Below are 27722 nucleotides of genomic sequence, written 5' to 3' on the forward strand. Positions count from 1 at the left end.
CTTTGAAGCCTGTAGATAACCTGAAGATTTCAGCTCCTTTCTGATGCCCTCCCCAAACCTCCAGAGAGAATTAAATCCTCCCTCTTTTGTATTTTGATAGTGCTTTGGCCTTATGCTGGTATAGCATTTATCAGGTGATATTCAAGTTGTTTGCCTGGCTGCTGTCCCCCCTCTTCCTCAACCTGATCCTTAAAGACTTGTATCTTCTTGGAATCTCACATGAACTTCTTTCTGAAAACTGGCAATTGTATTTGCTCGTTAAATGTCTGCCTTGCCGTCTGTTCCTGGTAATAGACGTTGAATAAGTTTTAGTTGTATTAATGAGTTTCTTTATCCAATACCAACACAGTCCCTGACACACGTTATACACCCAATAAAATGTATTGAAAATATTACATAGAGTGTACCTTATAAAAATTACAGTGCAATGATACAATTCAAAGAGCATTTTGGTTGCAGGATTTTAACTCATTAGGATATTAATGAGTTAACTGTAATAAGTAAAGCACAAGTAGGAATAGATACTCTGCCCAGTGTTAATGTTGAAGCATCAGGGATTAAAGGTGATGAAGACTAAGGGATACTTATTCAAGCTAAATACTTTGCAGTTGGCTTCAGCGATAACACCGATACTACCAGATGGTATAACACTGATTTGGTCTTTTCATTGTTGCAAGAGGTTTTATACAAAGAGTATGGATAGACATTCTGAAAGGTATAAATGAGAGTTAAGCCTCATTATTGAATCTATAGTTTGCCTGTAGTTCTGATCACAATACACTTTTGAAATTCTGCCATGAATCCCCCAAGATCTTAACGTCAATACTCCTTTAAGAGTTGTGATCTTTTTTCAAATCGGAACAAATATTTTCTCTTTATCATCAAATATATTTACTGAGTGCCTGCTCTGTACAAGGCTTTGTAAGGAATACAAGGAATATTAAACATAGTCCCTGTGTTTTAAGAGCTTTTTATCTTTCCTAGCTTTCATAAATCTTTTATCAATAGTATAAAGGGATCCACTTTTCTGGAAAACTTTTTTGTGTTTTAAATACTGTGGAATAGGCTGACCTTTATATAAATAGATATTCATTAAGGCACACTGTTGCTGAGTCTTTGTGGGGGAAAGAGGTTGAGAAAACTGCAGGCTGTTCCAACAAAGTCTGAAAACATTTAATATTCATCATCTTACAGTCTCTGACCTAGGCACAGAGCATTAAAAGGCAAAAAAAAATCATGCTTCTGCACATGGTTCACAAACTCACATGGGTACAAAACTCTATTTATAGTTAGTTAAACCTTAAACAAGGGTCTCTATTAAAGGCTATTTTCGAAAAGTCAAAAGAAAGTTGTAGCAGCAGGATTAAGCTATAAATCTGGGGATAATTCTAATTATAGTGGTCTGCCTAAATGTATGAAATCAAGGTATGCCTTTAGAGAATTTTCTTAGAAACCACTAAATGTAGACTAAAATACTTATATGTAGTATATTCTGATTACACTTAATAAAATATGAGGGCAATCAGTATCAGCTGTAGTGTAAAATGACCTATCAATGGAGAAGGTGTAAAACAAATGTGGATATCCCCTTCCCTTGAAACTCAGCTCATTGCAAATGCATATGTAAATCTGTTCCCTTGGATAATGATGTTGTGGTGGGAAGGCAACACAGTTGTATTGAGAGCCTGCCGTCTATGTAGAAGGCCCAAGGCAAGGAAAATCTGGCATGAGCTTTACCCTCAAGAAACCAAGACAGAGTTAAGGCATATGTAAATATATATGATAAACGGTAGGAAGTGACCAATGCCACAAGAGAAATACCGGGATTTTGGAGGGAAAGAGTATTTCTAGCTACCAGCATTTAGCTGGGAGCAACACCATTCCAAGAACAACATGAGCAAGGTACAGAGAGAGGTACTGACTGTCCAGTGGAGAGTGTTGTGTAATTATACAAGGGAAGATAAGGGGAAGGGTTCAAAAAGGAGAAGGGTGGCGTTTCCAGTAGAAGTTGGAAAAAGCTGGTAAAGGATCTTATCAAGCAAAATGGACTTGATGTTGACCCACCCAGATTTCCAGCCAAGATGACATTTTCAATGAATATTTTGAGGCTCCTCACTCCTTATTCTGCTTTAATGAAAAAATAAGATATAATATAAATGAGAAAATTAAAATGTTATAGCCGTGGTAAAAAAAACACACACACAAAAAAACGCATAAATACTTCCATGTAACAGAAACAGAACCAAAATACAAAATGGTAGTCAGACCAAAGCCATGTAAGTCCTGGACTCTGTATGTGGAAGCAAGAAGTCGTGAGCCAGGGTTCAGCTCTCATAGAATAATAGAGGCTAACAGGGCTCCACGTTTGGCTACAGACAGGAAGCAGCCTTGTGAGAGATTCACATTGGTTCCCTTCAATGAACCCCTTTCCAACGCACCCTTTGTCTAATCCCCTCGCACACTAACGCTGTCCTTGGCCATGTGACCTGCTTGGCCAATGGACCATCAGTAAATGAGATAGAGCAGAAACTCACTAAGTGCTTATACACTGGGGCATGTCCTATTGGAACATTTTCACTTGAAAGCCTATGGCTATGCTGTGAAGATGCTCCCGCAAGATACTGAATGATGAAAAGCCACATGGAGAGAGGCCCTGGAGGATGGAAGTTCGTTCATCTTGGTCATTCCAGCAGCAGATGAGTTCCCATTTCCCGGTCACAAAAATCAATGCAATACCTCATTATTTATTAAATAATTATTTATTAAGCACCTACTCTATGCAGCACGTTTCACACTGAGGATTATAATTAGACAAAATCTAACTCTTGTGGACCAAATCCATTAAGCTCACAATTTTCACCAAACTATTGCTCCCCTAAGGAGCCTTTAAATGGATTATTTGTTCATCTTCTTTATCAAGTATCTCACATCACATTTTAATCGCATCTGACTCTGACTATTATGCTGTTTCCATCTCTAAAGGGCCTCCCACCACACTGCTTTAGGCACAGATTTATGGTCTGTGCTGTCATATTAATACATATTCTGGCCTTGTGGCTTAGATAATCGGGGATATTATGCATCCCTGGCATTTATTGTTTGCTTTAAGCTCTTGGGGCTTCTCACATATTTTTATTTTGCAACAAGTTAAGAATTATCAGCCCACATTCCAAAGCTATTAGCATGATAAATATTCCTGTACAATGACCAGTGACTTCTAATAAGGCAATAGGTCAGTTACCCAACCTCCACCCTGAGGACCAGCCCTATTCCAACTCAGACCCAGCCTCAGTAATCCAAGTACAAATCTCTTGGGGGTTATTGGGGGTTGGGAAAAAAGCAGGGGGAGGGGTTTTAGAAGTGCAAAGCCAGATCACAAATAGTTTTGTCCTAGTCCAGAATTCACTAATATCGCCATCTAAATGGCAACTAGGAAGTCTGAGTCACTAGTCAAAACATGGTTTCAGTTGGTTTTATTGTAGACCGAGGAAATCCAGGATAAACCAAGAACATTTATTCACAGTCATGTTTTTCTCCTTCTGGATAATCCCTTTAATTTGTAAAGAACAGTTGTATTTTTCAAATTGTTTTCACTTATGGTAACTCAAGTGAAATGAGCAGCTCTGAGGTGCAGGGAGATGAGATTATCATCCACATTAAACAGGTGAGGAAGCTGAGGCCCCATGAGGTTGCTCAGCCTCATAACACCATTAGGTGGCAGAGCCTGTCCTTAAACTCAGGTCTTGTCTCCTTGTCCGGGATTCAGCTTCTCTTTTTATCTATCAGCCAAGGATAAATGAAGTGACTCCTTTAACTGTGGTGTCCCTCAGGCTGTCTGCTGCCCCAGCTCTCACGGAAACTTCAACACATAATCTGGAGGAGGAGAAAGTGGCAAAAACTCAATGAAGGGGCAAAGCGAGGAGTTGAATGCTAATACATATAAGACACTAAATACTGTGCAAGATCTTTCAGAAGCCTGAGAATCAAATAGTAAAACTAGAAAGAAGGCCTGTTGACATTACGGTCATAAAGTGAGGGCAAGAGGAACAGTGACAGAAGAGGAGTGGCTGGGCCAATACCAATACCAGGTAAGGATGAGGCAATGGTACTGGCAGCACAGTGGGGACTGGTCCCACGGCCAGGCCAGCTGAGATCAGCCGTGTTACCAGGAAACTGAGAACTAAAGCCAGGAAAGGAGCAGAGGGCCCAAAGTCATGGAGAACTTAAGTGAACAAAGGGAGAATTCAGGACCTGCTTAGGAAGACGAGGGAGGGAGGGCAGGGATTGGGCCGGGCTCCAACAGTTCTACCTTGCGGCTGCAGGAGAAACAAAACTGTTTGCTGTATTTGTCATCATCTTCCTCCTTGTTATTGTACTGCTCCACATGGCCTGGCCTGAGAAACGTGGTTTATACAAATTTGATCAGGGCAGAAATGATTATAAGGAGGTCACAGTGCAGTGGGGAGATAAACATGAACACAACTATTCACAAGTGTATGATAAGTGCTGTAAAAGATTGTGTCTGTCTGTCTATCTATCTATCTATCTATCATCTATCTATCTATCTATCAATCATCTACCGACCTATCTATCTATGCAAGATGCTGAGGAAGGCACCAATTTTTAAGCTACTTGCTAAGTAACTTAATTCTGTTAATGCTGCTAAGTTCCATTATGCCAAATTTTCAGTCAAGTCTACACCATCAACAAATCATTTGTGAGAGTATTTGGGGGGGAAAGCAAGGGAAAAAGGCTTGTGCTCCCTTCCTGGCTAGCTGTGGAAGAGAGAAGAATTATGTGGCCATGAGAACTGAGATGTGAATGAGTCTGATCTGAGCGAGTGCAGACACGTGGAGCCAGAGGTGGCCGGAAGAAACATGAGCCTCAAAGATGTCAAGGGCGTCAGTGGGCTCTCCTCAGCCATGGGATGGGGATCCAGTCAAGCTGAATTGAATCTCAAAGCAAAGATTGGTTTCCAGCTGATTCTTGGGTCACATTTATTTAACGTCGTTTAGCATCTTAAACCTTCCGAGAGCTACTGCTTAGATTTTCCAAAACTGGCGTCAAGTTTTGTTGTGCCCATGTCTCTCCCCACGCTTCCCACTTCTAAATTCCTTTCTTTCTTTAAACCATTTTTTTCTTTAGCATAACATTTAGAGTGGTAGCATATTAAACAACACACAAAATTCGACGGCTTGAATATGGTGTTTATTTTCTTTAAATACACTTAAATATGGAACAGACAGTAGTTCAGTAAACTCAAAACTACAAGCTGGACAGTAATCAGGAAACTCAGTGGGGATCATACAAATCAAAATCTGCATAAGAAAGAATCAGAATAAGTCACAAGAGAGTTGCGATTAGCAAAGGACTCTGAGACTGGGCGAACTGCCTCATCTGCTATGAGTCACGTGGCACCCGTCATTCCATGATGGTCAAACCTTTTTCATTCACCAAACACAAGGGGTTCCTCAGGCTCCCTTCTCTCCATCTTTTGGTGTGCAGAGGCATCTTCAGTGAGAAGACATCTGTCAGCAAACCAGGAAATCCTCAGCTGACGTTTAATGGAAGGTTGGTCTGGATTCACTGCGGTAGTATGTAAAATGGATTGTTTCTAACACCTGGGGAAAAAAACAGTGACAGCAACTTGGCAAAGCAGCATGCTGTTTAAAATGACGGGGATGGGGAGCTTGGGAACGAAGCTGCATCAAGGATTTTCTGGACTGTGGAGCCCATGGGCAGCCCTTTTTTCCTTTGGGAAGCGGCAATGCTTGGCACACGCTGGTTTTGAGTGACAGGTTCTGGCGTGAAAGGGACATCTGTCCTCACAGCTGTTGCAAAAGAAAATAAACACAAGACTTCAGAATCAACGACCACATTCAAAGGAATAACTCGGTTCTGATTTGATTAAGTTTTCAAAGTAAAATTTCCAGATATGCATTTAAAATGTCAATATAAAATCCTGAATGGTTATCCCACATGGGTTTAAAATCTATTAAAGTGCACTCAGTAACCTCTAGCTGTTCTCATCAATACATTTCTTGCTATCTAAATCCAGTGACATCCCTTTCCTCAAAGAAAAAACAACCAAACAAACATATACGGACATATATTGAAAGAGAGAGAGATTAAATCAAAGAGCCTGCTGATCCGAAAACCCCCAAAATAATTGCTTAAATCTCATCAATTTAGCTTTTGCTTAAGATCCATAAGCCAACAACAGCAGGCAGGATTTTCTTGACTTCTCAGTTAATCATCACTCTGTATACTCTTGCTTATCCCTTAGTTGCCAAACCTCTGTTCCACTATCAAAAAGGGGCTTGGGCACTGAAAAACAAATGGCTTCAGAAGGAATACCACTGAATCAAAATAGCATTTACATTACACGTTGATGAATCACGTTAAGGTGAAAGTAAACAAGTCACTCACCTGCAGGTCTCTGGGTGAAATATCTTGTGCTTCTGGCAGCAGCTCTCCAGAGTCTCTCTGCACTCAATGCAGCTGCAGTTTTCTGGGTGCTGAATGAGATCACCAGGACAGGATGTTTTACACACACACTCACACTGATCTTCATCAAACTTCATGTGAGGCCCACAGAGGGTCAGTTCCTGGAGGTAAGAGTGGTCTAAACAGAAAGAGACAAGTGTTGGTCGAACAGCTGTAGCATGGATAGCATGATCCCCAAAGTGGATGTATACTGTACATCATTCCAGAGTAACCGGAATTTATGAAATCTTTCCTGTAGATTTTCGCCTAATCTTTGCACAGGGTGAAGGAAATTCACCTCTAGTTTCACAATGCAAAGAGAGAATCTGTACGTTCTCCTCGGTTTGTGATAAAAATGTTAGAAGCTGAATATTCCTGGTAAGATTTTTTAGAGATTATTTTACATTGGTGACTTGTTAAAATGCAAATTTTCACAACCAAGTATTAGTAATAAAATATAGGATGTCTGAGGATTATGAGTCTAGTCCTTCCCAGATTTTAGGGGAAGACGAAATGGAGAGAGGAATAGAAGGATTGGCATTGTAGAAATATACCTCAGACCTTCCAGACTGTGGGTGGAAATGGTGATCTATTCCTCACCACAGATCACAACACTGATATAAAAGATGCAACAGTGATAATAAACTTGGATTCCATGGACATCTGCTGGAAGATCCTTTCACCTGAGACAGGAGGGCCTGAGAAGTTTTTGACACACTTAGCTGACAGATCTTTCTTCTAGAATGTGTACAAAACAATTGGATAACTACTGCTCCATGCCCAATGCTGATCATTAAATTGAAATTCATTGCAAAAAATGGAAGAGAGAGAAACTTCGGAAGAACTTGACTATGTCACCTTAGCATTATTGAAGGTTTTGGAGCAAATAATGTTTAGTTTCTTCCCCAAACCTGCTTCTCTCCAGTTTGCCTGATTTAAGGAATGGTGCCATCACTCTGGACTCACCTGCCATATTGACCCTAGTCACCATGTCCACCCCCTTTCTGCCTCCCTGAATTTGTTTTCTTTCTCATCACCACTGCCACTGCCTCAATTCAGTCAGTACTTTTTATTTTTTGTGTAGATAGCTGTCACTCCTTTGCCAACACAAGTTTTACTCCTTCAGTCCATTCTCCACAAGTTTATCAAAAACAAGTCTAATCACATCGCTCTACTACTTTAAGTACCTTAAAAGATTCCCCTTTCTTTCACAATAAAAGCCAATTTTCCCACCAGGACATGCAAGACCCTCCATGAATGAAACCCTACTCACTTCCCAGGCTCCACTTCTCTTTCTCTCCTCTCTCCTCTCTCCTCTCTCCCCTCTCCTCTCTCCTCTCCTCTCTCCTCTCTCTTCTCTCTCTCCTCTCTCCCCTCTCCTCTCTCCCCTCTCCCCTCTCCCCTCTCTCTCTCTCCCTCTTTCCCTCTCTCCCTCTCTCCCTCTCCCCCCCTCTCCTGTCATCCTACGTTGCGTCCATGCCAAAGTACAGTACTTTTTGTTCCCATGATATGCCAGGTTGTCTCAGACCCATGCCTTTGGCCATGTACTTCCTTCCTTCTGCTAATTATCCTCCCTCCCCCATATCTTCCCCAAATTCTGCAAGTTTAGCCGAGTGTCCTGGCCTTATGCATATTTCCATCTTGTGCTCTCTGACACTGCTTACATTTGGCTGTTTATTTCTTTGTTTTGTCCATTAATTTAAACATCCTAAAAGATATAGGGACCAGGTGTCATCTTTCTGGCATAAAATAGACACCTGATAAACTTTTATTTTTTAGTTTATTTGGTGTAATGAAAGGGTCCTGAAGCCAGATGATGTACAGAGTCTCTGCAGAACCCCACCCAGCAGTCCAAGACATTGAGCATTGAGTTAAACCATATGTTCTTGCCAATATCTGACCATTAATGATACATCAAAATGGTGACCTCCTGTCATCCAGTCTCATAGTTTTAACTGCTCTGTGGCTGATGATCTTTGAGGGATGATGTAGAATGGGTGTGTTGGAAGGCTAGATCTGAGGAGACTGCATTCTGAATTGTGTGAAGAGAAAAAAGATGAGTTTTGTAAGCCAAATGCCAGCAAGGCAGATGTTCCTTTGGGGCAAGATGAGAATAGATTGTTAAAGGACAGTTAAGAAGGACTTAAAAGATTTGCATGGATCACAAGGTGGCAGTAGAGACTCATTCAGAACACTTCAGGCAGCTACCAGCTCTATTCTTGGACAGATGATTTAGGGAAACAGCTCACTAGGTGTTGCTGAACCTCAGCAAGGTAGGTGGCAGAGGCTAGCCTAAATCCCTGTAGCCAAGTTAAAAGTAACAGAAACTGGTTGTAGAAGAACCAAGTGAAGCAGCAACTAGCTAAGGGCGGTACCCTGGACTATGGTACACTGATGCCAATCCTGGGGAGGTTGATGATGGGATACCAATGTACTCTGTTCCCAGCCTTGTTCCATTTATCATTCTTATCAATAAAATGGGATTTTTCTAAGTAAATTTTTGCAATTGTGGATATCTTGAGGAATTTAAATGATAGAATCAGAACTCTCCCCACCCTACCACCACCTTTTATTTGGGTATTGTAACAGTTTAGAGCAATGACCTGAATCTAACAAGATGAAACTAAGTTGGACTTGGATTCACTAACCTAAATGTGCCCATTCAGGAAAGAGATCATTGTAGAAAAGGCAGTTGGCTTAACAGCCACATGTGTGAAAAAGGTAGTGAACAGCAAGCTCAGTATATGATATTAGTTTGATGGGAATACTAGAAAGATGACAGTGAACTTGGCCCACATTAATTGAATTATGGGAGATGAAAATTAGAAGTGACTGTGATCCAGACTACCCTGTGCCTCTCACTTCCATCATTGCTACAACTTCCCAGAAGGTCCCCTGTCTCCTTTCCTTCCGTAGGGGGCCAACCCACCCTCTTCTATACTGTCGTTGGGTTGATTTTGTTGAAATTCTAATAGGTGCTGTCATTCTCCTGCTTGAACCAGCTGAGTGGTTTCGCTTTGCCCTTAGCATCACATCACAGCTCTGGGACAAGGTTCACAAACTTCCCTGTGGACCTCTCCAGCTTCCTCTTTCCCATCTACCCAGCCCCCTCTCTTTACGTCCCCACCATGCTGAACTCCTTCCAGCAGCCCATGTGCTACATTCTTGCACTTCCACTCCTGAGCACTCATTTTCCCCCGGCTCAGAACACTGCTCTCCTTCCCCACTACTCTTTTCACCCTCAGCACTCATGGGCACTGGCTGAATCCCTCCCCAGGAATTAACTTCAGTAGAAAGAGACCACCTCACCCAAGGGTATGTTCCCTCCCTGAGGCAGCCTATATCCAGTCCAGAGGGCCCAGCCCCTTTGCCTCAACTTGGGACAACCTCCCAAGGGCTGTCCCAGCTTCAGCTCCCCATAGGTTTGGCTGACACCTCTTAGCAACTGCGATGCAGTTCAGCTTCTCCCCCTGCCCAGTCATGAATCCGTCTCACATTTTAATGCATCATGTCTGCATGCAAACCTCCTGAGTACAAATCTCTCTCAGAAGCTGTGTAGCAGAGAAACCTCAACTAGAACAGCCTGTAAGCTCTATGTATTATGCCTCCCACAATAACTTTCTAACACTACGAAAAAAATGAGTCACATGGACAAAGAATTATATGTTTTACATGGCCCTGTAGGGTAAACCCTGAACTAATGAGTTGATGCTCTAGAGCTGGGCTGTCCAACATGGTAGCTACTAGTCATATGGAGCACAAAATGGCAAGTCCAAATTGAGATGTACTGTAAGTAGAAAATACACACTGGATTTCAAAGACCTCACACAAAAAATGAGAATATCTCATTGATAAGTTTTATAACATGAATGCATGTTAAAATGATACTATTTTTGATATGTGGGATTAAATAAAATAGAAAATTCCTCTGACCTGTTTCTTTTGATCTTTTTAATGTGAGGCCTATACAATGTAAGTTACATACGTGACTCTCACTGTAGTTCCATTGGATTGAGAGAGAGATTTAGGTTCCACATAATTTACTAGCAACAAGAGTGTGGCCAGAGCAAATGGGCTACCTTAGTGGGTGGCAAGTTTCCCCGTGACTGATGTATGATCTAGCAGAAGATAACTGAACACTCAGTGGGAAGCATGTAGATGACATTCAAGATCTGCACGGGCATTTCAACTACATGAACTTTAAGTTTCCCTTAAACCCGGGGTTGAGCTTTCAGGAAAACATTTCAAAGAAAGCCGAGAGGCAGAAATACAGGAAGTAGGATGTTATTTATAGTTTCTAAGGACTGATTCCTTAGACTTTAATCCTTACTATAAGTCTTGCTTGTAGATCACAGTTTAAAACAAGCAAGGTTCAAATTGCATGATTCCTTTAATGTTTTTCAGTGGAATCGTGTGAAATTATCCGGGAAATAAACAAAAAAAAATGCATTCATTTTCAGCCAAATGTTCATCACCCAAAATCATAGCGTTATGAGTTATGGGCAGTGATGATCACCTGTCTCTTATGGTTCCCAACTCCCCTTTGCCCGGCAGCCATGTTTTGCTTTCACTTAGCCCTAGTTTCAGAAAAACTTTTGTCTTATCCCCTGCCCCCTTTTGAAATGATTGGCATGTTTTCACATGACACAGTTAAAAGAAACCAACAAGTCCAAAATTACTTTATGTTCTGGTGAGATTTTTATACAAATAAATTAGTAAAATATGGTTGACTAAGCGTTTAGTTCTGAAGTGGCTTTCACTAAAGGTTACCATCCCCTTTCAAATTCAATGTTTCAGGATGCTCTAATCACTTTGGGCTTTTCTTTAAGATTAGAAAGCAGAGGGTGCATTGGTAGACTTACTGTATAATTATAGTACAGAGGGTTCTGGAATCTGACTGCTTCTATCACTCGTAGTTGTGTGACCTTGAGGAAATTACTAGACATCTTGGTGTGTCTATTTCGTAATTGTAGGAAAGGGGGATAATAATAGTATATTATAGGGTTAGTGTGAGGATATAATGAGTTTATACATATAAAAAGGCTTACAACATTGTCTGGTCATAGTAAGCACTCTATAAATGTTAGTTGCTATTATTGTTATTTTTATTATCACTATTGGGTTGTCGGAAAACTCATGACACATGTTTGCGACAGATGGCACTACTTCATTTTTGGAAGTGCTAGAGTCATTTGCATCTATGTTATTGCTATGCCATTTGACAGCTGACAGTTCTAGCTTCGTTCTTTAAAAAAATTGAGTGATTGGGTTGAGTTTTGGAGATTTTACAACAAGTTGAAGATGGAAGACCAAACTGTGCATTTTTCCATTTTTTACTGTTTTACTTCCATAAAGGGAAGAACGCGCATCAAGCTTGTTAAAAGTTGCATAAAGTTTACGGTGACAATGCTCTATAAGAACGTCAGTGCCAACGATGGTTCACGAAATTCCGTGCTGGAGATTTTGATCTCAACGACGCTTCTCAGTCAGGGAGGCCCACTGAGGTTGATGACGACAAAATAAAGGCATTGATCAAGTCAAACCCACGTTACATGACACAAGAGATTGCAGAAACATTGAACATCCATCGTTCAAGTGTTCACAACCACCTGAAGAAGCTGGGATACATAAGCAAGCTCGATATTTGGGGTCCGCATGAACTCAAAGAAGTCCATTTGATGGCGCATATAAACATCTGCAATATGCTCATTAAACGTGAGGAAAATGATCCTTTTTTTAAGTGACTGATAACTGGTGATGAGAAGTGGATTGTTTACAACAATGTGGTGCAAAAACAGTCTTGTCCCGACGTGATGATTCGCCTTAAACGACATCGAAAGCAGACATTCATCAGAGGAAGGTTATGCTCTCAGTGTGGTGGGATTTTAAAGGTGTCATGTTTTTCGAGCTCCTACCAAGGAACCAAACAATCAGTTCAAAAGTGTACTGTCGGCAATTGGACAGTTTGAACAAATCCATCATCCAGAAACGTCTAGAGCTTAATTGCAAAGGAGTTGTGTTCCATCACGACAACACGAGACCACACACAAGTTTGATCACATGTCAAAAATTATTGGAGCTTGGATGGGATGTGTTGCCACACCCACCATACTCGCCTGACCTTGCACCATCAGACTTCCCCTTGTTTCACTCTCTTCAAAACTCCTTGTGTGGTATAACGTACAATTCAGATGAGGCTGTAAATCAGCACCTTGTTCAGTTTTTCACAAATAAAGACAGGTCCTTCTATAAACGAGGAATTATGAAGCTCACTGAAAGATGGCAAAAGGTTATCGAACAAAATGGGCAATATATCATTGATTGATCTTAGTTCTTTATATAAATAAATGACCTTTGAAAAACATAGACAAAATACATCATGACTTTTCCAATAACCCAATATTATTATTTCATGCTGCTGTCATTACCTTCCATTCCAGCGAGTGGATTCTCCTCCTGTAAAACGCATTTACATTTGTTGCTATCCCATAGCATGTCAACAGGACAGAGTTTCTTGGAATGTGAACAGCTGGGGAGGGAGGGGGAGGAAACAACCACATTTAAAATCTTTCAAAGGCAATATCTTTGGAACATTTTTCTAAAGCATTGAATACATTTCTAAGTGGAGAATGGTTAAAATTTTTAAGGAGCTTAATTCATTTTCCTGAACTGCATGTTATTAGATAGCAATTCTGTAATTACAAATATTCTACGTAGAAACCATCAGAAACTAAACTGTAACTTTGGAAAGTTATCATCTTTTAAAGAAACTTGGTGTTGAAACAATGCAAATTAGCTGTCAATCAACAGAACTTATCTACCAAAAGTAAATATTGTTCTAACATAGCACCTAAGAACTATCCTCTTTAAAATGGAGATAAAGACATTGGCCAGCACAGCAGGAACACCTGATGGATAAATGTTCCTTATACATGAGCTTTCTTTTCTGCTTGAGAGAAGAAGAGGTGTCTCCCGGGTTCAGTGTTAACACATAACCAGCAGTTCACACCTTCACTTGCCACTCACACAAGAGCTGACTGCTTTACCTTAGCAAGATCTAAGGACCCAACTTAGCTACTTCATGTTTTATTTGTTTTATTTTTTAGCTGAGCCATCCTGCCACCTGTCGGCAGCTCAGCGGCAGCTCAGCTCAGGCTGGGCATCGAACCGCTGTTGCTCAGAGCTCAAACTCTTGAGCGAGAGCTACTTCATGTTTTCATTCAGTGTTTGTAATTTGCCCTGAATTTGTGTCTCAATCTTTTTTGCCCAAATCAGTGATTCTTACCTTTGATGTCAGAACACTTCAGGGTGTCATAATTTGTGTCATGAAGAATCACAAAATACTCTCAAGAAAATTTCAGAGTCAAATTAATTTTAAGTCATTTTAATGTAAAATTAGAATTTTCCATTTGGTAATCTTAAGAAGAAGCATTAGAAAGTTGCCAACCTCAGATGCAGATAGTTTTGCCACTCCCCAATGACTCCAGGAATCTTTTTATTTTTCCCCCCTAATTTTGGGACTGAAATGTATAAACAGCCTAAAATAAGTTTTATTTAATGCTTGTTCTGGAATGAGGGACCATGTGCCAAATCTGAGGCTAGAATAAAGTTTTTCAACTGTGTGTATTATGAACAAAGGTGTCCATAAGTAGACGTGCTGAGTTAATAACCACTGAGCTTTTTGGTCCTACTGCAATATACATCTAACACCTAATAAAAAATATATTTGCCAAATAGCTATTACCAGTAGATCTGGGTTAGAAGCTAAAAGGTGAAGAGCTTGAAGAGACAGTGATGACACTATAATTAATTAAGTATCCCACACACACAGCTTTGGCAAGGGCAAGAACAAGTCTAACCGAGGACAAGAAATGCTTACCGATCTTCTTCTGGGACCTGGATGGATCTTCTGATAATGGAGTATGGATGACGGGGAGCCGTTGATAAGCACTTACAACCTGTATGGTTGGCAACTTTGACAGGTACTAATTCAGGTACTGATGTCAAAGGCACAGATATCTCAAAGAGCTAGAGAAAGATAATCATAATACATACATATTTTTAAAAATAATAATTTCTATAGTCTGCCTTTTTGCCTTTGTCCTTTATGGAAATGACTTCAGCAAAGTTGTCCACTAAGAATAGAACTCATAAGGATAAAGGCTGGTGTGATGGAAAGAATGCCAGGCTGAAAGTGAGGAAACTGGGGACTTATCCAACTTTACCAAGTATTTAACCTTGGTCAAATCTCTTAACTTTTCTGTGTCACTCACTGGTACCTTTGTAAAATGGTACTGTTGGTCCCTGCTCCCACTTTAAATTAGGGTATAAATAGTAAGGACTAACTGAAATTATAGCTATGATGTTTATTTGAGACCATGGTGACTAGATTATTGTTCAAAACGATTTGCTTAGGCCTTCTCATACCATCTCTATTCAAGGACTATAGTTTCCTGTTCCCTGACTTTGAACTTGGCCATGTGATTTGCTTTGGCCAACAGGATGTTAGCAGACATGACACAACTACAAATTTGAACTGTGGGTGCTTTGTGGGGCTTGTCTTCTCATGTGTGTGCAGTAGCCATGGGAAGAGCATGACCTGGCAGGCTCGCTGGTCCAATGGAGAAGAGACAAAGGGAACAGACCTGGACTCAACCTGCAGCTTGGAGTCAAGCCCAACTGAAGCCATGCTAAACTAACTGAACCTCAGATACATGAGTGAGACTAAGTCTTTGTTGTTTGAAGGCTGTGAGTTTTACAGTGTTTATTATGCAGCATTGCCTAGTAATAACTGACTGATACAAGCTCATCATGCCCAACCACTTAATTATAGGTAACATTAATATAATTCTTTCTGTGTTTCTATATGCCTGGCCCTGTTGTAAGCACTGTTATATTAATTCATTTATGCTTCATAACAACATTATAAGGTGGTGTGGTTTTTTTACCCTCGCCCCCCCCCCATGGATGAAGAAACAGATGTACAGAGAGGTTATATAACTTGCCTATAGCCACATAACTATTAATAGGAAGAGTTGGGGTTTGAACCCAGGCAGTTTACTCTAGAGCTAGAGGGGATACTCTTAAGAATATACCTTATCACATTTTGGAATGAACTTGCTATGACCAGAAGAAGCAAGGTGGGATCCTGGCAAGTAGAACTTAGAGAAACATCAATTACTTTGTTTCTACAGTGGTTCTATGATGTAGGGATGAATTTGAACTTGATTTTTAATGTTTTTTCCATTCAGTCACCATCCCATATAGCTCTTACTACATACAGTATTCATTTATTCACTTTGTTTCTAAGAGATAGTTCATCAAACAGTCCATAACTTTGGAATGAGAGGTAGGATTTTTTTCTTAAAGAACCCACTATTAAAATGTTGAAATATGCATATTTGGAAATAAAATCTGTTGTACACTTATACTTAAGTACATTCTTTAAAATCAATCATTTGTTGAATATAGCACTCAAAATAAAGTACTCAACTCTCTATTAAGCAGAAACAATCCATTAAAGTTGTGTTTATTCCGACCTTTTAATATGTAATGGAACTTCCATGAATCTAAGTAAAAGTGTTTTTAGAGTGTTTACTTTGCATAAACTTCATCTTCTTGCGAAATTTTTCAGCTATGCTCTAGGGAATAACACTGTCATGAACTAAAGCCTCTTGTGTTATGCAAGCTTTGTTTCTACTAAAGCCTCTTGTGTTGTGCAAGCTTTGTTTCTACTGACCGTTGATGCTTAGCCATACTTATGTTATTTTTTAACCTGATTGTCAAATAGTAGAGGTCAGAATTTTTACAAGTCCCAAGAGTCTCTAAAAGGATTTAGAAAAAGAAATTCTACAGTTTAAGAGATATTTTAGGGGGTAGGAGGAACAAAATTAAGGATAAGTTAACTTATTACCAAGCAAAACAACATTCTATTCTTTTCATCCAATTAAGATTACCTAACATGGACATATTTGGTGCATATGTAATTTTACTGCACTACTACTGTATACATATTGTACATATTGTATACAGAAGAATAGATTGTATAAGCAAATATGACAAGTAAATGAATATATCAACATGCATGAGGAACTTGCAACAGAGAATCCAAAAGAATGTAGTTTGACTTATAGCTTTTTAATGTGTTTCCCTAAGTTTGTTATTATTGCTCTCCTATGCAACATTTATTACATTTTATAACAATATGGTAGCGATAAAAAGAAAAACTCACCTATGGAGCAAAAGGGATTTTATAAGATGGAGAGGGGAGAACTCTTTTTTTTTCATGGGGACTGCAGAATTATGTTGAAAGGTCTTTTGTGCTAGATATTGGCCATTTGCCCCTCCAAAGATGCCATCCTCTCTCCTTCCTTCCCCACTGAGGTCTGTGTCCCAGGACGTTGCCCTCCATGGACTGCATCTCTAGTTCCTCTTGCCTCTTCCACCCCTCCCCGACTCTTTGCCAGGCTAAGGGTTGGCAGTGGCCGCCACTCCTCCGGCCAGTCCAGCAGCCCTCGTCTCCACTTTCTCTCAGGGTCCCATAACGGCTCCATCTCCTTGCCTCTTCAGTCCAAAGGTGGGAACAGCTCCCCCTGTTGGCTAGTTCTGGGTACTGCACCATCCCTTTCTACTTTTCCCTAACTCAGCCCCACCCTTTATTAAATTACTCTTCTCAGTCATTCCATTAGCATAACACAGAACCTAACAAATACACAACACAGTGTAGCTGCCTTCATTCCTTTTAACATCTGTTCTAGTAACTTCCATATGCCTTTCTGATTCTTGACATTATAGCATCAGAGAGACAGTAACTGATAAGAGTTCAGGCTCTGGAGTCTCACAGACCTGGATTTGAATCCCAGCTCTGCCATAACTTACTTCATGTATAAAGGAGGATAATAAGATACCATTTTAGCTTATCTCAGGGATTAACTGAGACAACAAGGAAAGTATTTAGCACAGTGCTTGGCAACAAGCTTAGTTGTAGCTGTCAACACTATCATCATCAGGGCTTTGGAGAGGGTGTACCTGCTGATGTCCTCATACCTGTTTGGAAACGTACGAGGTACTTGTGTTCATACAAATGAGGCTCTCTTCATTGCAGCAGCCACCACACCGGAACACGTTCACACAGGGAGGCTTGAAGAACCTGTTGGTGCTCCTCCCCAGCTCACTGGCGACCTCCACACATGTCTCTCTAGGGCTGCACTGGGTTCTTTGCCATTCCTCATCTATAACTGCAGAGAGGGAGCTCATTGGGGGGAGTAACAGAAATAGCCCTGACATGCCAACATGAGCCAGGGTTATGCTGGACACAGTCATTTCACATTTGTAGTGCTTGTTTGTTTTACTAGATGGATATTTTTTGTCAGCCCTTTAAGCAAAGATTGGTTTCAGAAAAATTCAAACCATGTAAGAAATAACACGTGTTATTTATTAAACAATTTACACAACACAGCTGGATAGCATGTCTTCTACTGGAAGCCAGGCGTGGGCAAGTTTTGGCACCATCAAGAAGTACATTTCTGTTGGTTGCTTAAGAAACTACAGTAGGATTCAAACCTGGCAAACACACGAGTGAAAATGTAAGTGGAACTAATCTTGCCTCAAGTGAGAGTTTTCTCATTTGCAAGTGTCCAATACTGATATTTATATAAATGATGAAATAAGACAGTTCATTTTGATGGGAGGAGAAATATTCTGGTCATTCTAGAGAACTGGAGAAAAACAAGAAAAAGAGACAAGCCTGTGGAAATAAAAGGGTTACATAGATTCTTGTAAAACAGCACTTGCTTTTCTCTCATAGTTTATTTTTTAAATTAGACTTGACACTTGATATTTAATGTTGTAAAGCCTTTCTATGGATGTTTTTGGGAAGGGATTCAATTTTATGACAAAGACAACATTTAAAGGCATTCTTTCAGCTTGCCACGGAACTGCAGTTTATTATATGTTGACGGTGGTAGTACAAACCTCCTGTGGCAGGCAGCCTTGAAACTGACCCCCCAATGATGCCCCCTCCTGGTGTGCACACCCTTGTGTAATCCCCTCCTCTGTGTGTGGGCTGGACCTAGTGAGTTCATTCATATGAAGAGAATACAGCAAAAGGGATGGGCTGTCACTTCCACGACTAGGTTAAACTGACTGTGCCTTCCGTCTTGCTAGCAGTCTCTCTTGCTTGCTGGCACTCTCTCTTGCTTGTGCCTTCTGGGCTTACGGGCTTTGATGAAGCAAGCTGTCATGCTGGGAAGGTTGGAAAGGGACTGAGGGTGGGCTCTGGCCAACAGCCATTGAGTGAACTTGGAGGCACACCCTCTCCCAGTTCAACTTTGAGATGCTGCCTGTGGCCCAAATGGACACCTTGACTGTAGCCTCTACAGAGACCCTGAAGGAGAGACACCCAATTAGGCCATGTGTGCATGGATGACCCACAAAAACTGTGAGATAAAAAATGTTATTTTCAGGAGCTAAGTTTTGGGGTAATGAGTTATGCAACAATAGATAAGCTCTTCTCCATTTTTACCCCATCTTTAAAAATTTGTATTGCTCTCTTACCAGATTATTCTGAATTCCCATAATATGTGAACATGTTTCCACCAGAAGATACAGAGAGAATGTCTGCTTGAAGTACACAGATACAATAATATTGTTGGAGATCTGACCCTAGTCTATAAATTACTCCCTTAAAACAGCTTTCCATATCCTTTTCCCCCTTAATCTCAACTTTCCTCAAATGTTGCTTCTTCAATCACTAAACTTCTGATTTTGAATGTTTATGGAAAGATCCTGAAGGTGATAAATATGAGAGATAAATTACCTAATGAGGTGTTAACATGGGTATTATTTAATTCACTATTACTAATCACGAATCCTGGAAAGAGCAAGTAATCAACTTATAAAAATAGTCCTTGTTCAAACTTCTCCTTAAATGTTGCTGTCCATTTCCTTTTTTAAAAAAATAAAACTAAGTTTTGAGAGCTGGAGCAGCAAGACTTTAATCAAAATTGTGTGGCACTATGACCAATGCCACAGAGTAATGGCCTTATAACTCTACTATCCTTTACTACTGCCTGGCAGGACTGCCCTGCGCCCACGATGACCCTGAAATCCATGAGGGAGAGTTAATAACAAATTGTAATTGATGTAACACGCCCATTTGATTTTTGGTGTTTCTAACTTAGTAAAAAACGGTCAGATGATCCCCCACGTAATGACACATTTAGAGTTTTTTATGTTCTTTTAAATACATTTTTCAACTTTTTAATGATTTCCTCCTTAGAAAATGTCAATGTCACTGACTTTTTTTTATCACCTAGTCTTGGTTTTATGGTAATTAGCTTGTCTACCTCCATCTTCACAGAGTATCTGCAGACTCACATCAGGCCTTCAGACAGGCCTTGGATCTCAGGTGTGGCCTAACTCCCTTGCTTTCATGAAGTCCATGCTAATTCAGCACAGAGATACAACTAGAGCTTCAGACCTCTGCTTAAAGTGGGTTCTAGGCCATGGTTCCAACTATCTCAACTCATTTAGACACACAGTCATACACATGAGCACAAAGAATTCTCTTCACACGCATGCCCACAGTGCAGCCAAGGGATTTATCCCTGCCTACTCACAGCCTTCCCCACAGCCAACAACAGCAGCCTGTGCGACATCATCATCTTTTTACAAATGCAAAAAAATAAAGAGAAGTCTAGAAAGAAAGAAAACAATAATTTTGGCTTACTGGTCAGTTTGAATTACGCAATAGATATGATCTATTACCAGGTAATCATAGCTTAATCAAATCTAAAATGCTAGATCAACAATGCCCCAGTAGTGTCTTGGGTTGCTTTTACATGTCATCAAAAAAGTTAAATGCTTAATCGGAGGCCACACAGTATTATTTGGCAAGCATTTCATTCATTATGGCATAGTCCAGACAGACAATGGTTTTCTTCCAAAGAATTGCCATACCTTACAAGGGAGCAATCATTGCCTTTATTTCCAATTATGTTATTTTCTAGTCTGGAGTTTGGATTCTTGCGTCTAGAGATTTCCCCCTCCATTATTCCCCTAGTAATACCAGTATGCATTGTTACAACTCAGCTTCCAACTACTACTTTTCATTTTTACTAAAAAAAAAAAATCACAGAATTTTGAAGAAATCCAAAAGCTATACCTAATCTATTAGTTTTTATCCACGTATGTACAGCAGTAAAATGCCCCCTTGTGATGAATACTTAGGTTGTTTTATTTTTTAAGTAAACCCAGTGAGTTTTTTCTATTAAGAAACATCCGTCTGCATTTGCTTTGCCCTCATATCTTTGAGTTAAATATATTCCTATATTTTGAAGCGTTCTTTGTGTTGGTTTTTTATCTCAAAATCCTATTGAATATATTTCTCTGTGGAGTAGACATAGGAAACCAGGCTTCTCCACCAACACCAAAGCTATGATAGCAAAGCTCCCCTGTTTCTCTCCCTGACACATGCCTGCCCTGCTCAAACTTTCAGAAGAGATTGGTGCCTTTGTTAGTATCTCAGAAAGAGCAACAATTGGTCTACACAACACACCTACCTTTTAGTGTTTCAATGTCATAGAAAGTTGCTGCAAACCTAGTGGACCGATGTGATGCTGAGCGCGAGTCCGTGCTGGTAAAACTTTTCATCTTTAGTCGGCATCGCCACAGCTTCCAGTCTTCAAAGTGTGTGATTCGTAGCAGTTCCTCCAAACCAGAAGCCGCCCTAATCTGCTGTTCAGATCGTTCTAACATTGACCGCTTAAAAAAAAAAGATTGATTTAAAAGCAAGTTACTGAAGTTTTAGTTTGTCTGATAATCTTCATTACCAACACTTAAAAATGTAAATAGAGCTGAAAAGAAATTAGAGAGATGAGTTAAATGTACACCAGTACCTAGGAAAAATGACATCTAGTAGTTTTGATTCACATTTTGCTCACTCATGATTGAATCAAAGGAATTATGCCCCTGGGTTCTCAGAACATTTAAAAACAATATCGTAGCGGCTTGAATGGTGGACTTCCAAATGATATGTCCATGTCCTAACCACCAGAACTTCTGAATGTGACTTTATTTCGGAAAAGAATCTTTGCAGATGTAATGCAGTTAAGGATCTTAAAATGAGACCCTCCTGGGTCATCCAGGAGGGCCCTAAATACAAAGACAAGTGTCCTTATGAGATGGACGAGGGAAAGCCACAGACACAAAGGACAAGATTTTGTGAAGATGGAGACAAAGATTAAAACAATGCAGCCATTGGGTGGCTGGTTGGTTCAGTTGGTTAGAGCTCAGGGCTCATAACACCAAGGTTGACAGTTTGATCCCCACATGGGCCAGTGAGCTGCACCCTCCACACCTAGATTGAAACAATAACTTGACTTGGAGCTGAGCTGTGCCCTCACAACTGAAACAATGCAGCCACAGGTAGGGATGGCCTGGAGCCACTAGAAGCTGGAAGAGGCAAGGAAGGATTCTCACCAAGAGACTTTGGGTGGAGCACAGCCCTACCGAGAACCTTGATTTAGGAATTCTGAATACCAGAACTGTGAGAGAATACATTTCTGTTATTTTAAGCCACCAAGTTTATGGTAATTTGGTACAGCAGCCATAGGAAACTAATATAGATTTTTAAATCATACTATTTTTGTGACAGGAGCCAATGACGACTGTTTTCATCTGTCATTTGTTTGAGAAACTGACCCAGAAAGTCCTGGGGACCCTGCCTATGGTCACACAAGGAAATTATAAGGTCCTGATAACATGATTTTCTAACTTTTAACCCTCTGAGCCCTTCGTCCCCCTTTTTATTTATTTTTTTTTAAAGATTTTTATTGGGGAATTGGGGGGATGGGAACAGTGCTGGGGAATTGGGGGAAGGGGAACAGACAAGTTGCTGTCATTTTTGTTCTTCAATCTAGTTGTGGAGGGTGTTGCTTCACTGGCCCAAGTTGGCACCATCATTGTGCTCTTCCCTGGTGAGGCAGATCAGTCACCGGCTTCTGGACGGCCGCTCACTGCGGCTGCTGGCCGCTCACGCTGGCTGCTGGCTACATACGGTAGCCCATGGCAACACACTGCCACAGGGGCTGCAGCCTACGCCGTCGCTGGCGACTCATGGCAACCCAGCTCCAGGTTGAGCTGTTGTTCAGCATCTTAGCTGTGGAGGGCAGTGTCACTGGCCCTCATATGTGGGATCCGAACCGGGGCCCTCTGGCATCCCAAGCGAGTTCTTAACCATCGCGCCACTTGGCCGGCCCCTCGTCCCCCTTTTTAAACTTGCTTACTATTTCAAAGACTTCTTCCTGATAAACTACACTATTAGAGTTTATGTTGAAAATTTGCTTTCCACACAGTTGCACGAACTGTCTTGACTGATACAATGCCTAGATTTGTGAGGAAAAAAAAACCTCGGTTAATAAAAGATTTGTAGTGTGTAGCCCAATTGTTCAAAATTAGGGGCTTGATTATATAAATAACAATACATGTATACAATGAAATACTATGCGGTCATCAAAACCAATGATGTTTATTGGGACAAAATGAATCTGCATCATTCATCAGGTTTTTGGAAGTAGGAGTTTGTTTTTTTTTAGATATGATGATGGATACTGCGCTGTCTGAAAGTGGGTGCTCAGAAAAGCAAGTGTGGTCCAAGTCATATATGATTCAGTTATATCTCTGTTTAAATTATTTATGTGCATCATGTATAAACAACCATTGTTAATTAATCATATATAATTTAAATATATATGTATATGTAAAACATCTGGAGGGACATACATGAAAATATAAACAACAGCTAGTTCTCTAGATCAGGGGTTGTCAAACTATAGCCCCCTGGGCCGGCCGAGTGGCACAATGGTTAAGAGCTGGCTTGGGACGCCAGAGGGCCCCAGTTCGGATCCCACATATGAGGGCCAGTGACACTGCCCTCCACAGCTAAGATGCTGAACAACAGCTCAACCTGGAGCTGGGCTGCTGTGAGTCACCGGCGATGGCGTAGGCTGCAGCCCCTGTGGCAGTGGGTTGCCATGGGCTACCGTGTGTAGCCAGCAGCCAGTGTGAGCGGCCAGCAGCCGCCGTGAGCAACCATCCAGAAGCCGGCAACTGATCTGCCTCACCCGGGAAGAGTGCAATGATGGTGCCAACATGGGCCAGTGAAGCAACGTCCTCCACAACTAGACTGAAGAACAAAACGACAGCAACTTGTCTGTTCCCCTTCCCCTAATTCCCCAGCACTGTTCCCATCCCAATTCCCCAATAAAAATCTGTAAAACAAAACAAAACAAAACAAAACTATAGCCCCTGGCCTTATTCACCCTGCTGCCTGCCTATTTTTTATAAATAAAGTTTTATTGGAACACAGCCATGTCCAATTTATTTACATAGTGTCTATGGCTGCTTCATTCTACAATGGCAGAGTTGGGAAGTTGAGACAGAGACCTTCATAGTGGTTTCAATCTGAGGCTGCCCATTTTTTTAAAATTTCACTTTTCTCAGTCATTCTACTTTTCATTACAGTAGGTCCCTGACTTACGTCCATTCGAGTTGCGAACAAATCGTGGAAGTAGCTCCCATGTCTGCCAGACATTGTCCCAGTTGTGTTGCTGTGTGCTTACTGTCCAGTGCGATAGTGTACAGTAGTACAGGGCTCAATCAGAGCCCAGGGTGTCCGGAAGCAAGGGGAAAAGCAGTGGTGATGTGGAGGGGACTGCTAGGTAGTGCAAAGCAATAATCATGGAAACAAAAGTGAAAATAATTGAGAGATTGGACTGAGGCGAAAAGATGGTAGACGTCGCTCATTCTTATAACATGAGATGTTCAACCATTGGCTTTACATAGTATATTTGTATCAAAGGTGTATAAGAGACACTTTTCGGACTTACGAACGAGTCGGAGTTTCAAACAAATCCGACTTACGAATGTTCTCCCGGAATGGAACTCATTCGTAAGTCAGGGTCTTACTGTATTCCATGTTTTATATTGTCTCTATTCTCTTTTTTGAAATATTTATCAGACATATATTAGAGCGTTTTAATGATCTTACATGTCTCTTAAATGTGCTTTCATATTTATCTATTTTTCCTCCCTTCATTTCTCTTCAACATGTTATGGGTAAATTAATTGGTCCATCTCCCCAGTCACAGTTCTCCAATTGTATGAATCTAGAGTTTATTAAGTTTTTAATTTAAATCACCATGTTTCTAATTTCAAATATTTCTACTTCACTCTCTTTCCTATCTGCTTTTTGTTTCATTTCTGTACATCTTTCCTAATTTGTCATTTTATTTTATGAATATTAGTCCTTTATCTCTTTGAGGGTCCTAAATACTTATTTGAAGTATTGTTTCATATTTTAACTTCACATATATGATTTATATCCTGATTATTCATTTTGTCGGCTGTCTTTCTTAGTAATAATTACCTCTGTGTGCTTTGAAATTTTGTTTAGTTGTTTCATCTTCATTAGGAGATTCATTTTTCTTTTTCACTATTCTTTCATCATCTAAAAGTTCTGTGGCTTTACCCGCCCCCCCCCCGACTTTCAAGGCCCTGAATCCAGAACCCTGTTGAGTATTTATGACTTGGGGATCACTTTAGCTCAATTCCTGGTTGCAAGGAAGTATCTACTTCCTCCTTTGCCCCTGGTGAAGCATTCTCATAGAAGACGCAGCTCCAGGCAGCAATGAGCAGTAACTCTTCCATCCTCTTTCATGGATCTGATGTACTGGGTCATCGGAAAAGTCATGATGCATTTTTGCAACAAAAAACATAGACAAAATATGTCATGGCTTTTCTGACAACCCAATAGAACATTCATGGAGCCCATGACCCACTGGTGCTGAAGCCTTGGTGGCCTCCACCTTCCAGACTCAGAGTCCATCAGTTCTGCAGCTTCTGCTTCATGTTTTTCTAAAATTTACTTTTATTGAGATGTCATTGACATATAACATGGTGTAAGTTTAAGGTATACAATCTGTTAATTTTTTTCAGATTTGTGTTTTTGGCACCATTTCTGCAAATGTTTGCCATCTGCAGATGTTTACCATCATTTGATCAATTTTATATTGTATCTATCATTGCTATGGACTACAAAAGATCTCAAAGCATGAATTTAGAAGGTCATCGTGCTTGGAAATTCAGATGCGAGTGTGTGTGTGTGTGTGTGTGTGTGTGTGTGTAAGCATGTTTTTAATAAAGGTGGGAGAACCTTGAATGTGTTTATGAGCTCAGGGAAAGAGCAAACAGAGAGGAAAAAACTGAATGCATATACAGGAGAAGTGAAGGTAGAAGGGATGGTTTAATGTAAGTTCCAGAGATAAGTGGACACAGGATGAAAGGGTGAGAGGGTCACCCTCTGAAACAGGAGGCTCATAGAGAATGACATGAGTTTGTAGATGCAGGATTGCTTGGGACCTATGATTTCCCACTTATCTGTGAAGTTTGAATCAAGGCAATTTTCTGGGAGTGAGGGGAGGAGGAAGCTTGACGAGCATAGATAGGGTTTGTGGAATAGGCATCGATTTTAAAGTGTGCCACAGCTTTTTCATCTAAAAAATTCTGAGGATGAAACTGAATAATTGCCAATGTCTCTATCAACTCGGAAATTCAATCATTCTCTATTAGGCTCATTGTCAGTAGCGTCTCTTTTCCTGATCATTCATTGCTTCTTCTAGTTGGACAGTATAAGTACTGCACTTTCGATTCAAATTGCAAAATAAAATTTTGTTACAAGACTGCTTCCATATAAAAATGAAACCAATCAAATAGGTTTTTAAATTTTTTTTAAATTATACTATATTTAAAGGGTTTTCATTTGTGGAGACTAATTTCATTCAATACCATCCATAAATACAGACTGATGTATGGCTTCCTAGTTTTTATGAATTTTAATTCAACCTCAGAAATATTTTTAAACTATCCAACTGTGAGAACTCAAGAGAAAACGTCAACTCTCTGGATTGAATTACAGGTATTGAATGGCTTGTGTGACTTACCTCATCATAAAAATCATCATAAAAATAGTGTTTACTCAGAGTTATTTAAGCATACTTTAAGCCTCATAATTTAAAACATAGCTTGAAATAACTGAGAACTTGCTGACAGTCATTTTGCTATTACAAGTGGAAATACTAACAATTTGACATAAGCAGAAACCTGACAACTAATTCATTGGGGACATATGTTTACAAAGGGTTGAGAATGGTGGTTTGTTTCCAATAAACTTTGTGTACTGGTTGATTTTTGTATAATTAACTTTATGTTATTGGCTTGCACAAGACAAAGTTATAATTGAAAAGTATAAATATAGTCCTAAACGCATACTTAAACCATTGGTTTTAGCTACCAAAACTTTGCCAAGTAAGTTGCTCATATTTCTTCCCATTTTCTAATGGAAGCGTTAACCAAAACTAAAATAATTAAAAAGCCGTCAGCAAGTGGAAGGAAGTGAAACAGTGTTACCAGATCTCTGCTTTTTATTACAGCAGCATCTTTTTTTTTAGTGATTAATCCAAGACTGTTAGCGATTTCACTCCTAAATAATAAATCATTCTCTGATGTCCTGGCTACCATAGGCCAGCTGCTAAATTGTGAGGCTGAAAGCCTTTGGAACAGGATTTTACCATTACTTAAATACAGAGGGTGCCAAAAATGTATACACATTCTAAGAAAGGAAAAAAACTGTGTTAAAATTGTAATACTCAATATATACCGATAACAAAAGATGAATACAAGTCATGTGTATACATTTTTTTGGGCACCTCTGGTATATACTGCTTTCTGTGGTATAATATGAATGGTAGCCATTTCTCCCTCTGTTCATTTCTAAGATCACATGGCATTCTCCCCTGAGGAAGCATGAGGATCTCCATAGCTCAGGCTTAGGCCAAGTGTGACTAAGATGGCAGGCAAGATATTTGAAAAGGTATGATGGCTGGGTTTGTAGGAGGGATTTGGAAATGTCCATGTTGTGGGGAAATCAAAGGCCTTCTGCATCCTACTAATTTGAACTCTAAATTTCCATCCCTTCTCCCCTTGCCCCTAATATCTATTCAAGTAACACATTCAAAGAGTAAACAAAAGCATGATTTAGGGATATCAAGGAGCCCCACTGAAGAAAACAGTAGAAGGCTTTTCTTTGGTTGGGTACAGAGCAGATTTAAGAGTGGAGGGAATGGGGCCGGCCGAGTTGCACATTGGTTAAGAACTGGCTTGGGATGCCAGAGGGCCCC

At 40.2% G+C, this 27722-nt stretch overlaps 1 protein-coding gene across 2 annotated transcripts in view; it reads right to left on the reverse strand.

The window, feature by feature from the left end:
• Window positions 1-5186: 5186 nt before the first annotated feature.
• The window catches only part of VEGFD (vascular endothelial growth factor D), a 39288-nt gene continuing 16752 nt past the window's right edge, over window positions 5187-27722 (reverse strand). For both annotated transcript variants that reach the window (XM_019667356.1, XM_019667364.1), the window contains exons 2-7: window positions 21048-21249; window positions 17533-17723; window positions 14366-14514; window positions 12915-13015; window positions 6430-6625; window positions 5187-5831 (exon numbers count right to left, since the gene is read on the reverse strand). In XM_019667356.1, coding sequence (XP_019522901.1) covers window positions 5708-5831; window positions 6430-6625; window positions 12915-13015; window positions 14366-14514; window positions 17533-17723; window positions 21048-21249 — 963 coding nt within the window. In that variant the 3' untranslated portion in view covers window positions 5187-5707. The remainder of the gene's footprint in view (window positions 5832-6429; window positions 6626-12914; window positions 13016-14365; window positions 14515-17532; window positions 17724-21047; window positions 21250-27722) is intronic.

Source organism: Hipposideros armiger, unplaced genomic scaffold, assembly GCF_001890085.2.
Source record: "Hipposideros armiger isolate ML-2016 unplaced genomic scaffold, ASM189008v1 scaffold_13, whole genome shotgun sequence".
Classification (NCBI taxonomy): domain Eukaryota; kingdom Metazoa; phylum Chordata; class Mammalia; order Chiroptera; family Hipposideridae; genus Hipposideros; species Hipposideros armiger.